This window comes from Prunus mume, linkage group LG6 (genome assembly GCF_029339155.1).
Source record: "Prunus mume cultivar Tortuosa linkage group LG6, ASM2933915v1, whole genome shotgun sequence".
NCBI lineage: Eukaryota > Viridiplantae > Streptophyta > Magnoliopsida > Rosales > Rosaceae > Prunus > Prunus mume.
Genome location: NC_142703.1, coordinates 15,226,257 through 15,244,055, shown reverse-complemented (window position 1 = coordinate 15,244,055; position 17,799 = coordinate 15,226,257). Strand labels below are relative to the sequence as shown.

Here is a 17,799-nt window from a genome sequence, read left to right as displayed (position 1 = left end):
AATTACGTGCATAATATGGACATTCAAAAAAAAAAAAGGATAAAATTGCATGAAAACTAACTACATGTGCTTTATTGGCCATTTAAAATAGTATGAGGGCTAAATTAACTGAAAAAGTCATCTAAGGTGTTAAATTCAAATAGAGTGATAATTTAGAGGTGTTCTGTAGTTTACCTTGACAAAATGACATGTCATTTTTCATCATCACATGAAAAACACTTTTAAATTTCTTCTACACTGAAAATCTAGTGCCCCTCTTGCTTTTAGCAAAATGCCAAATGCCAAATGCCAAACTTACCCTAGTTGTAAACATTACCATGAATTGTCATCTGTTCGGCATCCGACACTTCTGTGGCATTGGGGAGACTTGTGAGATGCCTAGCTAGTCTATTATCTGACACCGACTTGGGCAATTTCAGCCAAAATTTTCTTCCTCTTCTTGGTAGCTTCGTATCCTGACAGAGCCTACTTCTATATATAATCTACATGTCCATAAAAGTTTCACAACCACAAATATAAACACAGACCATCTCCACCCCAATTTTTCTAAAACCCTATACTTCTTTCTTCATTTCTATCCCCAAACATGGGTAGTCAAAACCGAGATTTCCATGTGTTCTTGTTCCCCTTCATGGCTCATGGCCATATGATTCCAGTCTCAGACATGGCCAAGCTATTTGCAGCTCAAGGAGTGAAGACAACCATAATCACAACCCCTCTAAACGCCCCAACATTCTCTAAAGCCATCCGAATCAAGTAAAACCAACTCCGGCGGCATCGAAATTGAAATCAAAACCATCAAGTTCCCTTCTCAAGAGGCTGGGCTGCCAGAAGGGTGTGAGAATCTGGACTCACTCCCCCCCACACCAGTATTAGCAGATAGTTTCTTCAAAGCAGCGGGCTTGCTCCAGGAACCGCTGGAACGGCTTCTACTTGAAGACCAACCGACTTGCCTTGTGGCTGACATGTTTTTTCCTTGGGCGACTGATGCCGCTGCAAAATTTGGCATACCGAGACTAGTTTTTCATGGGACTAGTTTCTTTGCTTTGGCTGCATCAGATTGTGTGAGGCGATATGAGCCTTTCAAGAACACTTCATCTGATTCAGAACCCTTTGTGATTCCTGATCTTCCAGGGGAGATCAAGATGACAAGAGCCCAGGTGCCTAGTTTTATTAAGGACAATATTGAAAATGACTTGACCCGGTTGCTGAAACAGTCCAAGGAAGCTGAGGTGAGGAGCTATGGGATTGTTGTCAACAGTTTCTATGAACTTGAACCAGTTTATGCCGATTATTACAGAAAGGTGTTGGGGAAGAAGGCATGGCATATTGGTCCTCTTTCTCTGTGCAACACAGAAAATGAAGAAAAAGCATACAGAGGAAAGGAAGCATCCATTGATGAGCATGAATGTTTGAAGTGGCTTGATTCAAAGAAACCCAATTCAGTTGTTTATGTTTGCTTTGGGAGTGTGGCTAAGTTCAACAATTCTCAGCTGAAGGAGATTGCTATTGGGCTTGAAGCCTCTGGGGTGGATTTCGTTTGGGTTGTGAGGAAAGGCAAAGATGAGGATGATGTGAGCAAAGAGGATTGGTTGCCTGAAGGGTTTGAAGAGAGGATGGAAGGAAAAGGGCTAATCATAAGAGGTTGGGCTCCACAAGTCCTGATTCTTGATCATGGGGCTGTTGGTGGTTTCGTGACTCATTGTGGGTGGAATTCAACATTGGAAGGAATTGCTGCTGGGTTGCCTATGGTGACATGGCCGGTGTCTGCAGAGCAATTTTACAATGAGAAGTTGGTGACCCAAGTGCTGAAAATTGGAGTTGGTGTTGGTACTCAGAAATGGATTAGAGTTGTGGGGGATAGCGTGAAGAACGAAGCTATTGAAAAAGCTGTGACTCAGATTATGGTGGGAGAAGAAGCAGAGAAAATGAGAAGCAGAGCCAAGGGACTAGCAGAGCAGGCAAGGAGGGCTATTGAAACAGGAGGATCATCCCATTCTGATTTGAATGCTCTCATTGAAGAGCTGATGAGTTCCCATAGTTAAATTTGGACCCCACATTGAATAATGAGACCTCAGTTGATGAATATTCTAGATTAACAATCTTAGCAAGAACGTTTACTCATGGAACAATGATGCATTTTGAGGAGATCGGTTTATTTGATTTGATTTTCGTAGTTGACTTGTTTTGTATACTTTGGCTTGGCGCCCTTGAAAGTGCAGCATGATTCAATCAACATAAAATCCCAACGTCACATTTCTTGGCGTCTCAGTTTTGTTTACTAAGGTGCTATGGTGTTGGGGGTTCGAAACTGAGACCACTAATCTACAAGTTAAGATCTTCATTTGTCTTTTTGGGTGGTTTCAATAAAACAAGCTATAGAGTTAGGGACCTTCGTTTTCTTTTTCTTTTGTCATTTTTAATTCACTTCGGCAGGTATTCTGGGTTACATAACAAGTTAAGAGAGTAAAAACAAGAAGTTTTAAAATAAAGTTTGTTTGTCTATGTAGATTGAGTCAAACTAATCTCCTAAAAATACTAAAAGAAAGCCGCAATGTGAACAAATGATGCAAGACAGTACGTATGCAATGAGATAACAAGCCACATTTTTGGGTCTCGCTTTAACTTAAAGAATCATTTTTGCTTGTCAATTTAGCATCTTCGCTTTAATCATTATTTTTTAATTTTTCGCTTGTCAAAAAATAAAAAATAATGAAAAAGAAACAACAAAGCACTCCCTCCCTGTCCCAAGTCTCTATCTTACTTATGCTGAGTTTTATTAATTTTTTTTAAGGCGGTTTTTGTTAAAATAGCCAATTTTCACAACTTTTATTCTATAATAGTCTCTGTTCTATAGAGTGTCTCTTTGTTGTCTTTATAAATGATCGTCTAAACTAGAGGAAGGGGGATTTCTCACACACATACAACTATAATGTCGTGGGGATTCGAACATAAGATCTCTAGTATGCAAACCAATACCCTTTTCCACTAGGCTAAACTCCGTAGGTTTATATTTTCCTTTTTATTGTCCCTATAGTTCTTTGTTTGTTGTTTGTTGTTTGTTTCTATAGTGCCTCTTTAACGTAAAGGGGCTATTTTAGAATAGAAGTTGTGAAAAGGGACTATTTTAGCCAATTCCACTTTTTAAAACTATTTCAACGTATTGAAAAGAGGATGGACTCAAGTGCAAAAAGCCGACATACTGCTTCGCCAACTCAGCTAAACTTATCTGCTACTTCAGCACCTTAAAACTTTGTCCATCACAGCTACATCCTCCCAAGGCCCCATGGAAATTGAATCTCATCAGCAGCTTCACATGTTCTTCTTTCCATTCATGGCTCAAGGCCACAACATACCCTTCATAGACATAGCCAAGCTATTTGCTTCTCATGGTGTAAAATCCACCCTGATAACCACCCCTGTCAATGCACCACTCTTCTCCAAAGCAATCCAAAGCAGCAAAAATTTGGGGTTTGAAATTGAACTTCTTGTTATCAAATTCCCAACTGAGGAAGTTGGGTTGCCTCAAGGATGTGAAAGCAGTAACTTGGCTACAACAATTGAGATGAAGGAAAAGTTCTTCAAAGCCACCTTCCTGCTTGAGCCACAGATTGAGCAGATTTTAGACCAGCACCGCCCTCACTGCCTTGTTGCTGATTCTTTCTTTCCTTGGGCTACAGATGTTGCTGCCAAGTTCGGAATTCCAAGGCTCATTTTTCACGGGACTGGTTTTTTCCCTTCGTGTGCTTCACTGACTGTGATATTGCATCAGCCTCACAAGAAGGTGGAATCTGATTCAGAACTTTTTACTATTCCTAATTTCCCAGTTGAGATCAAGATGACACGAACCCAGATACGGAGTCTTTCTGAGAAAATTTCTGAATCAATAATGACCAAATTGTTCAAAGAATCCAGAGAGATTGAGGAAAGGAGCTATGGGATTATTGTTAATAGTTTCTATGAACTTGAGCCAGATTTTGCAGATCATTACAGGAATGTTTTCGGGAGGAAGGCATGGCATATAGGTCCAGTTTCGCTATGCAACAAGGCAGCAGAGGATAAAACAGATAAGGGGAATGGAAGCCTCCCTTGATGAACATGAGTGCTTGAATTAGCTAAACTCTAAGAAACCCAATTCAGTAGTTTACATATGTTTTGGAAGCCTGACCAATTTTGCTGATGTTGAGCTGCTAGAAATTGCATTGGGGCTTGAGGCTTCTGGGTAGGAATTCATTTGGGTTGTGAAGAAAGAAAAGAAAGAAAAAGATGAGTGGTTGCCTGAAGGGTTTGAACAGAGAATGGAAGGCAAGGGAGTAATTATAAGAGGTTGGGCTCCACAGGTGCTGATTCTGGAGCATCAAGCAATTGGAGGGTTTGTAACTCACTGTGGGTGGAATTCTATCCTTGAAGGAGTGTCTTCTGGGGTGCCAATGATAACATGGCCCGTGTCTGCCGAACAGTTTTACAATGAGAAGTTGGTGACTGAGATTCTGAGAATTGGGGTTGCTGTTGGTTCTGAAAAATGGGCTTCATTAGTAGATGTGAAGAAGGAAGCAAGTGTGAAGAGGGACGCTATAGAGAAGGCTGTGGCTCAAGTCATGGTGGGTGATGAAGCAGAGGAAATGAGAAGCAGAGCCAGGGGACTAAGAGAGCTGGCAAGGAGGGCTATTGAAAAAGGAGGATCATCATACTCTGATTTGAATGCCCTAATTGAAGAACTGAGGTCCCATAGGTCCCATAGGTCCCATAGGTCCCATAGTAAGTATTGAAAAGGACTTAAGTTTTTTTCCGTGTGTCTTTTATGTCTTATATATAAGAAAAATTTGAGCGACAAGCTTATTTGAGAGACACTTTATAGGGCTCACCACACATTATATTTCGATGATCCGAACTGTTCAGTTTTAGATATTTTCTCAAAAATCATCTTTGCAAAAAAAAAAAAAAAAAAATCCTAAATCATTTGACCACTTAATTAGATGGTTGTTATTATTGTATTTTCTTGAAGTATTGTGTTTCTTTATTTAGTAAGTCCTGACTAGATGCCGGAATGATTTTCAATTTTCCTGATTTTTGAAATGATGATCTATGCAATTGTAAGGAGCTCACAATCATTGAAACCAAATTCAGTTCCGTACATATGTTCTGGAAGCATGTTCAATTTCACTTGTGAGCTCCTTGAAATTGCACTGGGGCTTGAGGGTTGTGGGAAGGAATTCATTTGGGTTGTGAAGAAAAAAAAGAAAGAAAAGGAAGAGTGGTTGTCTGAAGGATTTGAACAGAAAATGCAAGGTTAAGGGACTATTAGAAGTGGTTGGGCTCCGCAAGTGCTGATTCTTGAGCATCAAGCAATTGGAGCCTTTTTTGCTCACTGTGGGTGGAACTCTATCCTTGAAGGGGTGTCTGCTGGGGTGTCACTGATCACATGCAGGGCCGGAACTAGCCCAAGGGCTGTAGCCTGGGAAGGTTTTGGGTAAAAAATTAATTAAACATATATAGCCTAATATCTTAAACTAAAAATAAATAATATATATATATATATAATTGCATATCCTACCACACCAATAGTCAAAGGTCTTCCATATTTATATTTGGTGTCAGAGCTTGTCCCAAACATCAATTTTAATTCTTTTCCATTAACGTATCTTTGAAAGAGAAGCATTTTTCTAAATAAAATTCACACTTTTATGAGTAATATGGCTCTAATTCCATTTTTTTTTTCTTGTGTTTATAACTAGCTTGATTTATATGGTTTAATGTATACTTTTATTTCTAGAAAAATTATAGAAACTGTTAGTACAAAAAAATAATTATCATTAGATTTTAAGCTAATAACTTTATCTAGCCTACCATTGAAAAATTCATGGTTCCGCCTTTGATCACATGACCCGTGTTTGCCCAGTAGTTTTACAATGAGAAGTTGGTGACTGAGATTCTTAGAACTGGAGTTTCTTTTGGTGCTCAACAATGGGCTGAATTTGTAGAGGTGAAGAAGAAAGCCAGTGTGAAGAGGGAAGCCTAGAGAAGGTTGTGACTCAAGTCATGGTGAGGGGTGAAGCAAAGGAAATGAGAAGCAGAGGCAGGGCACTTGGGGAGATGGCAAGGAGGGCTGTTGAAGAAGGCGATTCATCATTCTCAGATCTAACTGGTCTTGTTGAAGAGTTGATGTCCCTTAGAGGTTGAAGCTTCAGACAAACATGCCAACATTTGAAGGAATTGCTGTTGGGGTGCCAATGATCACATGATGAGCAATTTTTTAAGGAGACATGTTAAAAATTGGGGTTAGCGTGTTGAGTGTGTAAATCCCACATTGGAAAATTAGTGTCTCGAATATGAGTGTAAAAAATATTGGGCCTCTCCAATAATTTTTAGTTTGATAATCACATTCTAATATGTGTTAGTGATCAATAAAGGAGAAGCTTTTGTTAAAGCTCTAATTGAAGAATTGAGTTCCCATAGTTAAAGTTGGACCACACATTCCAATGAGAGTTCACTTGATAAATAATTTAGATTAGCAGTCTTTTTTGACACAATCTAGCAAGTATATTTTCTTTTAAGATAACGATGCATGTTGCCGATTGAATTTATTTAATTTTCATATTTTGACTAAAAACTTGTTCGTTTTCTTTCTTGAATCAAACTAAAATCTTTAAAAAATACTAATAAATGATGTAAGAGAGACTACGCATGCAATGAGAGAGCAAAAGTCATTCTTGGCTTGCCTTAAAGAAGCATTTTTGAAAAAGAAAGAATCACTTCATCTCCATCATTCTTATTTTACCTGTCTGCTTTGTGCATTACAACAACAGTCCTTCCATCAAAGTACCCATGGAAACAAAATCCCATGAGCAGCTTCACATTTTCTTCTTTCCATATATGGCTCAAGGCCACAGCATACCTCTCATAGACATAGCCAAATTATTTGCTTCTCGTGGTGTCAAATCCACCTTAATAACCACTCCTCTCAATGCACCACTTTTGTCAAAAGCAATCCAAAGCAGCAAAAATTTGGGGTTTGAGATTGAAATTCTTGTCATCCAATTTCCAGCTATTGAAGTTGGGTTGCCTCAAGGATTTGAGATTACTAGCATGGCTACAACCCATGAGATGAAAGAAAAGTTCTTCCAAGCTACCTTCCTGCTTGAGCCACAGATTGAGCAGATTTTAGACCAACATCGACCTCACTGCCTCGTTGCTGATTCATTCTTTCCTTGGGCTACAGACGTTGCTGGCAAGTTTGGGATTCCAAGGCTCATATTTTATGGACCTGGTTTTTTCCCTATGTGTGCTTCACTTAGTGTGATATTGTATGAGCCTCACTTGAAGGTATCATCTGATTCAGAAGTTTTTACTATTCCTAATCTCCCGGTTGAGATCAAGATCACACGAAACCAAGTACCGATATTTGAGCAAAATGCTAATCCATTCTTGTCCAAGTTGTTAAAAGAATCCAGGGAGTGTGAGGAAAGGAGCTATGGGATTATTTTTAACACTTTCTATGAACTTGAGCCAGCTTTTGCAGATCATTACAGGAAGGTGTTTGGGAGGAAGGCATGGCATATAGGCCCAGTTTCCTTATGTAACAAGGCAGCAGGGGACAAAACAGAGATGAGGGGAATGGAAGCCTCCCTTGATGAACATGAGTGCTTGAATTGGCTCAATACTAAGAAACACAGTTCAGTTGTTTACATATGTTTTGGAAGCCTGACCAATTTCAGTGATCCTCAGCTCCTTGAAATTGCTTTGGGGCTTGAGGCTTGTGGGCAGGAATTCATTTGGGTTGTGAAGAAAGAAAAGAAAGAAAAGGAAGAGTGGTTGCCTGAAGGGTTTGAACAGAGAATGGAAGGCAAGGGAGTAATTATAAGAGGTTGGGCTCCACAGGTGCTGATTCTGGAGCATCAAGCAATTGGAGGGTTTGTAACTCACTGTGGGTGGAATTCTATCCTTGAAGGAGTGTCTTCTGGGGTGCCAATGATAACATGGCCCGTGTCTGCCGAGCAGTTTTACAATGAGAAGTTGGTGACTGAGATACTGAGAATTGGGGTTGCTGTTGGTTCTGAAAAATGGGCTCCATTAGTAGATGTGAAGAAGGAAGCAAGTGTGAAGAGGGACGCCATAGAGAAGGCTGTGGCTCAAGTCATGGTGGGTGATGAAGCAGAGGAAATGAGAAGCAGAGCAATGGCACTTGGGGAGATGGCAAGGAGGGCTGTTGAAGAAGGTGGTTCATCATTCTCAGATTTAACTGCTCTAATTGAAGAGTTGAGATCCCTTTGAGCTTGAAGCTTTATAGAAAAAATACCACCATTTTGTGTTCTTTTGCTTTTAACATTGTGGGTGGAACTCAACAATTGAAGGAACTGTTGTTGGGGTGCCAATGATCACGTTGCTGGTATCTGATGAGCAATCTTATAATGAGAAGTTGGTGACCCAAGTGCTAAAAATTGGGGTTGGTGTGTTGAGAGTGCAATGATCACATTGCAATTCTTACATGAGAGTTTAAATGATATTGGATATCTCCAATTAATTTTAAGTTTGATTTGAATGCTCTAATTGAAGCATTGAGGTCCCATAATTAAGGTTGGACCACACATTCAAATGAGATTAACAATCTTTTGTGATACAATCTAGCAAGAACAGTTTCTTATGAAAGAGTTATGCATTGAGCACTGATTTGTTTTATTTTTTTGTTGACCATTCATTCAGCATATTCGATCGGTAAGGTTGGTGGATTAAATAAATTATTATGATAGTTCGTTCCTATGTAGATAGAATCAAACTAATATCTTAAAAGAATACTAAAATAAACCTATAATGTGAACAAATGATGTAAGAGACTACGCATACAAAGAGATAGCAAAGTCATTTTTGGCTTGCCTTAAAGAAGCATTTTTAAAAAAGAAACAAACCCTTCCCTCCCCTCCCAAGTCTCTATATCTTATAATCCGCATCATTATTATTGTGTCTGTCTACCAGAGTTCCCATGGAAACAAAATCCCATGAGCAGCTTCACATTTTCTTCTTTCCATATATGGCACAAGGCCATAGCATACCTCTCATAGACATGGCCAAAATATTTGCTTCTCATGGTGTAAAATCCACCCTAATAACCACTCCTCTCAATGCACCACTTTTCTCAAAAGCAATCCAAAGCAGCAAAGAATTGGGGTTCAAAATTGAGCTTATTGTCATCAGATTCCCAACTGAAGAAGTTGGGCTGCCTCCGGGATGTGAAAGCTCTAACTTGGCTACAACCAAAGAGATGAAGCAAAAGTTCTTGAGAGCTACCACCCTTCTCCAGCCACAGCTTGAGCATATTTTGGACCAACAGCGCCCTCACTGCCTCCTTGCAGACACTTTATTTCCTTGGGCCACAGATGTTGCTGCCAAGTTTGGTATTCCAAGGCTCATATTTCATGGCACTGGTTTCTTCCCTTTATGTGCTACACTTAGTTTGATATTGTATGAGCCTCACTTGAAGGTTTCATCTGATTCAGAAGTTTTTACTCTTCCTAATTTCCCAGTTGAGATCAAGCTGACAGGAAGCCAAATACCGGCTTTTCTCAAGAAAAAGGTTGAAACAGAATTCACCAAGTTGTTTGAAGCGTCCAAAGCCTGTGAGAAAAGGAGCTATGGGGTTATTGTTAACAGCTTCTATGAACTTGAACCAGTTTATGCAGATCATTATAGGAAGGTGTTTGGGAGGAAGGCATGGCATATAGGCCCGGTTTCGTTATGTAACAAGGCAGCATTGGATAAAGCTGAGATGAGGGGAATGGAAGCCTCCCTTGATGTACATGAGTGCTTGAATTGGCTTAATTCTAAGAAACAAAATTCAGTTGTTTACTTATGTTTTGGAAGCATGACCAATTTCAGTGATCCTCAGCTCTTTGAAATTGCATTGGGGCTTGAGGCAAGTGGGAGGGAATTCATTTGGGTTGTGAAGAAAGAAAAGAAAGAAAAGGAAGAGTGGTTGCCTGAAGGGTTTGAAAAGAGAATGGAAGGTAAGGGACTAATTATAAGAGGTTGGGCTCCACAAGTGCTGATTCTTGAGCATGAAGCAATTGGAGGCTTTGTGACTCACTGTGGGTGGAACTCTATCCTTGAAGGAGTTTCCTCTGGGGTGCCAATGATCACATGGCCCGTGTCCGCCGAACAATTTTACAATGAGAAGTTGTTGACTGAGGTACTGAGAATTGGGGTTGCTGTTGGTGTTCAACAGTGGGCTTCATTTGTAGATGTGAATCAGGAAGCCAGTGTGAAGAGAGAGGCCATAGAGAAGGCTGTGACTGAAATCATGTTTGGTGATGAAGCAGAGGAAGTCAGAAGTAGAGCCAAGGCGCTTCAAGAGATGGCAAGGAGGGCTGTTGAAGAAGGTGGTTCATCTTTCTCAGATTTAACTGCACTTATTGAAGAGTTGAAGTCCCTTAGAGCTTGAAGCTTTAGCCAAACAACTAACGTTTTGTGTCTGTATGTGTGTTTTTGTTTTTTGTTGTTTATCATTGAGAAGGAAAAGTTTCTATTCTAAATCTTTAGCAACAGAATTGTGAGTATAATATGTTAATAGAATCCTAATGCAAAACTGGAGGCATCTATGTGTTAGGAAGAAGATACAAGCCTTGGCCCTTTAAGATTCAGTCAAATAAATTGTAAAATATATATAGCCGCCCGGCTATACTACGTTGCATGCTGGCGCCTAGGCGCTACGCAGCTGTTTGAGTAAATAGTATAGCCGTCCGGCTAGACTCGATTTTTTTAATTTTTATTAAAAAGCGTATAGCCGGGCGGCTCTACTAGTTTTTTTAATCTATGTATAAATTGTCTTTAATAAATAGTATAGGCGAGCGGCTATAGTCTTTTACATATGCACATATATATATATATAAAACGTACATATTTTTCAATAATCGTGTTCTATACGATTAGACGTATAGAACACGAATAGGCTTGTTTTCCTTGGAATAAATTTCATCTCTTTATATATTTCACAGCATTTGATCAAGATGGACTTTTCAACGTTATCTAATTCTGAGCCTCTAGTAATTCCTGATTTACCAGATGAGATCAAGCTTGCAAGAACCCAAATACCAAATTTCCTCAAACAAAAAACCAAGTTGAGAAATTTTTTAGAATCGACTGTAGAAACAGAGAGGAGGAGTTATGGGGTGGTTGTTAATAGCTTCTATGAGCTTGAGCCAGCCTATGCTGACCATTATAGGAAGTTCTTGGGAATCAAGGTTTGGCATATTGGTCCCACATTTTTATGCAATAAGGACACTTATGCATCCTTAGATGAACATGAATGTTTGAAGTGGCTAAATTCCAAGACACCCAATTCAGTAGTTTTTGTGAGCTTTGGAAATGTGGAATTGTGGAACTGTGCCCTTATGCAAGTGATATTTTTAAAAGTTAATTTATTTTTAAACATTAAAAATATTTTCTCCAAAAAAAAATAAAATTTATAACTAGCTCTGCCACATCAACTGGTTTAATGATTTTTATCTGAAAACTAAGGGAATGGGGCAATCTTGGCCACATAATGGAAGTTCAGAGGGAGAATGAGTCATTTAAAACATCAGGGGCCAAATTGAGACTATTTAGAAACCATATGGAGCATTCTAACAAGTAAGCCTTTTATAATTAGCAATAATGTTTATGACCTTTCTTTTTGTTACCATGGAAGGGAATTATAATTTTTGACACTTGGGCTAACCCCAAGACCTTTATGACCCTTCCATTTCATGAAGATATTCAATTGTTTGAAGAATTCAACCTGGACAAGAACCTTGGTAGATCTTAAATATTCAAGCTCTAGAGATTAGAACCAATATTTTAACTGTCACAGATCAATAATAGCTTCTCTTTTTTATTTTTTATTTTTTCTCCTCTCTCTCTTTTCTTAATTCATTCGGCATATTCGGTTGGTATGCTCGGTGGATTAAATAAATTAATATGATCGTTCGTTCGTATGTAGATAAAATCAAACTAATATTTTAAAATAAAGACTAAAATAAAACATCTAATGTTTTGGCTTGCCTTAAGAAGCATTTTTGAAAGAGACAAGCCCTTATAAGTTATACTTCATCAGCATCATTATTATTGTGCCTGCCTGCTTTGTGCATCACAACTACAATCCTTGTACCAAAGTCCCCATGGAAACTAAATCCCATCAGCAGCTTCACATTTTCTTCTTTCCATATATGGCTCATGGCCACAGCATACCTCTCATAGACATGGCCAAACTATTTGCTTCTCGTGGTCTAAAATCCACCTTAATAACCACTCCCCTCAATGCACCACTGTTCTCAAAAGCAATACAAAGCAGCAAAAAATTAGGATTTGAAATCGAACTTCTTGTCATCAAGTTCCCATCTGTTGAAGCTGGGCTGCCTCAGGGATGTGAGAGTGATAATATGTCTACAACCAATGAGATGAAGCAAAAGTTCTTCGGAGCTACCATCCTTCTCCAGCCACAGCTTGAGCAGATTTTGGACCTACAGCGCCCTCACTGCCTTGTTGCAGACGCTTTCTTTCCTTGGGCCACAGATTGCTGCCAAGTTTGGTATTCCAAGGCTCATATTTCATGGCACTGGTTTCTTCCCTTTGTGTGCTTCACTTAGTGTGATATTGTATGAACCTCACTTTAAGGTTTCATCTGATTCAGAAGTTTTTACTATTCCTAATTTCCCAGTTGAGATCAAACTGACAGGAAGCCAAACACCGGCTTTCCTCAAGACAAATGTTGAAACAGAATTCAGCAAGTTGTATAAAGCATCCAAAGCGTGCGAGGAAAGGAGCTAGGGGTTATTGTTAACAGCTTCTATGAACTTGAACCAGTTTATGCAGATCATTATAGGAAGGTGTTTGGGAGGAAGGCATGGCATATAGGCCCGGTTTCGTTATGTAACAAGGCAATAGAGGATAAAGCAGAGATGAGGGGAATGGAAGCCTCCCTTGATAAACATGAGTGCTTGAATTGGCTCAATACTAAGAAACGCAATTCAGTTGTTTACATATGTTTTGGAAACCTGACCAATTTCAGTGATCCTCAGCTCCTTGAAATTGCATTGGGGCTTGAGGCTTCTGGGAAGGAATTCATTTGGGTTGTGAGGAGAGAAAAGAAAGAAAAGGAAGAGTGGTTGCCTGAAGGGTTTGAACAGAGAATGGAAGGTAAGGGACTAATTATAAGAGGTTGGGCTCCACAAGTGCTGATTCTTGAGCATGAAGCAATTGGTGATTTGTGTCTCATTGTGGGTGGAACTCTATCCTTGAAGGAGTGTCTTCTGGGGTGCCAATGATAACATGGCCCGTGTCTGCCGAGCAGTTTTACAATGAGAAGTTGGTGACTGAGATACTGAGAATTGGGGTTGCTATTGGTTCTGAAAAATGGGCTTCATTAGTAGATGTGAAGAAGGAAGCAAGTGTGAAGAGGGACGCCATAGAGAAGGCTGTGGCTCAAGTCATGGTGGGTGATGAAGCAGAGGAAATGAGAAGCAGAGCAAGGGCACTTGGGGAGATGGCAAGGAGGGCTGTTGAAGAAGGTGGTTCATGATTCTCAGATTTAACTGCTCTAATTGAAGAGGTGAGGTCCCTTTGAGCTTGAAACTTTATGGGAAAAATACCACCATTTTGTGTTCTTTTGCTTTTAACATTGTGGGTGGAACTCAACAATTGAAGGAACTGTTGTTGGGGTGCCAAAGATCACATTGCTGGTATCTGATGAACAATCTTATAATGAGAAGTTGGTGACCCAAGTGCTAAAAATTGGGGTTGGTGTGTTGAGAATGTAAATCCTTGCAAATCTTACATGAGAGTTTAAATGATATTGGATATCTCCAATTAATTCTGAGTTTGATTTGAATGCTCTAATTGAAGCATTGAGGTCCCATAATTAAGGTTGGACCACACATTCAAATGAGATTAACAATCTTTTGTGATACAATCTCGCAAGAACAGTTTCTTATGAAAGAATTATGCATTGAGCACTGATTTTTTCTACTTAATTTTCATATTTTGACTCTTTTTTTTTTTTTTTTGGACCCATGATGAGACCTTGGTGGACCTTGAAACACAAATGTAAAAATCTAAGGTCATTTATACAAGGTATTCTATTCCCACAATTTTTTTTGCAGGCCATTTGGGAGTATTTATGTAAATAACACTTCTTTGTCAGAAACGCTTTTATTAGATGCATGTCAACAAAAAAATAAAAAAACCAGAGCATCACACAAAAGGTCTTGAACTATTTTCTTGTAAACCAGATCTTATAGTGACTTAATTAACATCATAGTGGTATAGCTTTGTTGTGATTGTATTGGACCATTGTAAGAGTTGTTTGAAAATATCTTCGATTCGCTCCGTTAGAAATTAAAAAGAATATTTTAAGTATTACTGATCAATAACATGTTTTTTTTTTCTTTGAACTCTTCTCTTAATTCAGTGGGCATATTCGATTGGTAGGGTCGGTGGATTAAATAAATTATTATGATCGTTCCTATGTAGATAGAATCAAACTAATATCAAACAAATGATGTAAGAGACTACGCATGCAAAGAGATAGCAAAGTCATTTTTGGCTTACCTTAAAGAAGCATTTTTCAAAAAGAAACAAGCCCTTCCCTCCCCTCCCAAGTCTCTGTATCTGATATTTCATCAGCATCATTATTGTTGTGCCTGTCTACCAGAGTTCCCATGGAAACAAAATCCCATGAGCAGCTTCACATTTTCTTCTTTCCATATATGGCTCAAGGCCATAGCATACCTCTCATAGACATGGCCAAAATATTTGCTTCTCATGGTGTAAAATCCACCCTAATAACCACTCCTCTCAATGCACCACTTTTCTCAAAAGCAATCCAAAGCAGCAAAGAATTGGGGTTCAAAATTGAACTTATTGTCATCAGATTCCCAACTGAAGAAGTTGGGTTGCCTCTGGGATGTGAAAGCGCTAGCTTGGCTACAACCAAAGAGATGAAGGAAAAGTTCTTCAGAGCTACCACCCTTCTCCAGACACAGCTTGAGCAGATTTTGGACCAACAGCGCCCTCACTGCCTCCTTGCAGACACTTTCTTTCCTTGGGCCACAGATGTTGCTGCCAAGTTTGGTATTCCAAGGCTCATATTTCATGGCACTGGTTTCTTCCCTTTATGTGCTTCACTTAGTGTGATATTGTATGAGCCTCACTTGAAGGTTTCATCTGATTCAGAAGTTTTTAATATTCCTAATTTTCCAGTTGAGATTAAGCTGACAGGAAGCCAAATACCGGCTTTTCTCAAGACAAATGTTGAAACAGAATTCACCAAGTTGTATAAAGCATCCAAAGCATGCGAGGAAAGGAGCTATGGGGTTATTGTTAACAGCTTCTATGAACTTGAACCACTTTATGCAGATCATTACAGGAAGGTGTTTGGGAGGAAGGCATGGCATATTGGCCCGGTTTCGTTATGTAACAAGGCAGTAGAGGATAAAGCAGAGATGAGGGGAATGGAAGCCTCCCTTGATAAACATGAGTGCTTGAATTGGCTTAATTCTAAGAAACCCAATTCAGTTGTTTACATATGTTTTGGAAGCATGACCAATTTCAGTGATCCTCAGCTCTTTGAAATTGCATTGGGGCTAGAGGCAAGTGGGAGGGAATTCATTTGGGTTGTGAAGAAAGAAAAGAAAGAAAAGGAAGAGTGGTTGTCTGAAGGGTTTGAAAAGAGAATGGAAGGTAAGGGACTAATTATAAGAGGTTGGGCTCCACAAGTGCTGATTCTTGAGCATGAAGCAATTGGAGGCTTTGTGACTCACTGTGGGTGGAACTCTATCCTTGAAGGAGTTTCCTCTGGGGTGCCAATGATCACATGGCCCGTGTCCGCCGAACAATTTTACAATGAGAAGTTGTTGACTGAGATACTGAGAATTGGGGTTGCTGTTGGTGTTCAACAGTGGGCTACATTTGTAGATGTGAAGCAGGAAGCCAGTGTGAAGAGAGAGGCCATAGAGAAGGCTGTGACTGAAATCATGGTTGGTGATGAAGCAGAGGAAATCAGAAGCAGAGCCAAGGCGCTTCGAGAGATGGCAAGGAGGGCTGTTGAAGAAGGTGGTTCATCTTTCTCAGATTTAACTGCACTTATTGAAGAGTTGAAGTCCCTTAAGCTTGAAGCTTTAGCCAAACAACTAACGTTTTTGTCTGTATGTGTGTTTTTGTTTTTGGTTTTTTATCATTGGGAAGGAAAAGTTTCTATTCTAAATCTATAGCAACAGAATTGTGAGTATAATATATTAATAGAATCCTAATGCAAAACTGGAGGCATCTATGTATTGGGAAGAAGATACAAAGCCCTGGCCCTTTAAGATACAGTTAAATAAATTATGTGTGTACAAAAATAAAATAAATACAAACCTCCTTGTTTTGAAGGGTACAAGGAGAGGAGATTAGATGATCACTACTCTTCTTCAGTAGGAGCCAAATAAGAGAGAGAACAAAACCAAAATGTATACATTTTCGAAGGCTAGGTTCAAAACTGACAGATTAACTTATTGTAAATCTTTGACTACAGAAACTGAACACAGGGAAAAAAACTAAACTTTTTTTTCCCCAAAGCCCTGTGTGTCTTTCCTCTCAAGTCCCAAAGTACTATAATATACCAAGTGTATCTCCTAGCTCTTTCAGTCAAGCCTTATCAGTTCAATCTCTTCTCCAATCATAACCATAATTTCAATCGCTTGTTGGAATTGGAATTCTAGGGTGTTTACAAGGGCATTAAAGGGTTTGAGTAAGGGTGAGAGAAAAGACAGTTAGGGTTCTTGTGAGAGCTAAGGGAATTCTAGATTGTAACCAAAGTTATTTTTACATATTAGTGAATTTCTCTGTGGATCCCCAAAATGACATAGGCACGAGGCCGAACTCCTATAAATATTTCTGTTCTTGTGTGTGTGCTTTATTCTCAAAGGGGTTTGTGTGTGTACTTTATTCTCAACGGGTTTGTGTGTGTCGTCGTATAGTTAATCAACGATAAGGTCTTGGAGTGTTTCTGCACAACACTCTTGGCTAATCCTCACCACCTTAAGAATTAGCTAGATAGCTAACTTATTAGTTTAGGTTGCTAGCTTCTAGCTTATTCTCATTACAATGAGAAGGTAATTGAATTAGCCTAACTTTATTTAGGTTGCTAGCTTCTAGCTTGAAAGGTTTAATGCCCCCACTAGATAGGTTGGTTGTATAGCAAACTCTTCAACATGTAATTCCAGCCAGAGTATACTGTGCTTGTCTAGAATTTTCTACTATTTTCATTTATGTTTGTGGCTGCCAACACTTTCGTCAAGATTATAGTATTTTGTAATTGGCACTTAGGTGACAAGGGATAAATTTAAATGCTTTTCAAGTACACACAACGATCTTCACACATTTTAAATATTGACCAAATATACTTATGACTAGTCAACTGCTAGTCATGAAAAACCATAACCAAGACACACACAGAGAGCATAACAATCTGTACCGGCAAGCCTAGAAGATTACAGTAACAACCTAAGCACTCAGAAGGATCCGTCAATCTAGGCACTCCTGTGTTAGCAACAACTACGGTGAAAGTATGTGAAAAATCATAATCAAGTAAACAGCAAATAGCAGATAATGATGACTAGTCATCCACAAGAACGCAAACTCAGAACGCATGAACATCATGCGATGACTAGTCAACTATCAAGAACACAAACCAAGAAAGTAACGAAGCTACAAACCAGAAATTGTTCACCCAAAAACCCACCATTGGGAAAAACTGGGGATCATTAACCGACCAGACAATCCACTAAGCAAAGA

General features: G+C 39.2%; 1 protein-coding gene and 5 pseudogenes across 1 annotated transcript; all 6 read left to right on the top strand.

Moving 5' to 3' along the window:
• Window positions 1-407: 407 nt before the first annotated feature.
• LOC103335325 (putative UDP-glucosyl transferase 73B6) lies at window positions 408-2,271 on the top strand. The gene has a single exon (XM_008238336.3). The coding sequence runs from the start codon at window positions 966-968 to the stop codon at window positions 2,043-2,045; it is 1,080 nt and encodes a 359-aa protein (XP_008236558.2). The 5' UTR covers window positions 408-965; the 3' UTR covers window positions 2,046-2,271.
• A 939-nt stretch (window positions 2,272-3,210) lies between these two features.
• LOC103335327 (UDP-glucose flavonoid 3-O-glucosyltransferase 7 pseudogene) lies at window positions 3,211-4,903 on the top strand (annotated as a pseudogene).
• A 1,851-nt stretch (window positions 4,904-6,754) lies between these two features.
• Window positions 6,755-8,676, top strand: LOC103335324 (UDP-glucose flavonoid 3-O-glucosyltransferase 7 pseudogene; annotated as a pseudogene).
• A 274-nt stretch (window positions 8,677-8,950) lies between these two features.
• On the top strand, window positions 8,951-10,853 carry LOC148916229 (UDP-glucose flavonoid 3-O-glucosyltransferase 7 pseudogene; annotated as a pseudogene).
• Window positions 10,854-12,111: 1,258 nt separating this feature from the next.
• LOC148916228 (UDP-glucose flavonoid 3-O-glucosyltransferase 7-like) lies at window positions 12,112-13,843 on the top strand (annotated as a pseudogene).
• A 768-nt stretch (window positions 13,844-14,611) lies between these two features.
• LOC103335340 (UDP-glucose flavonoid 3-O-glucosyltransferase 7 pseudogene) lies at window positions 14,612-16,423 on the top strand (annotated as a pseudogene).
• Window positions 16,424-17,799: the final 1,376 nt, after the last annotated feature.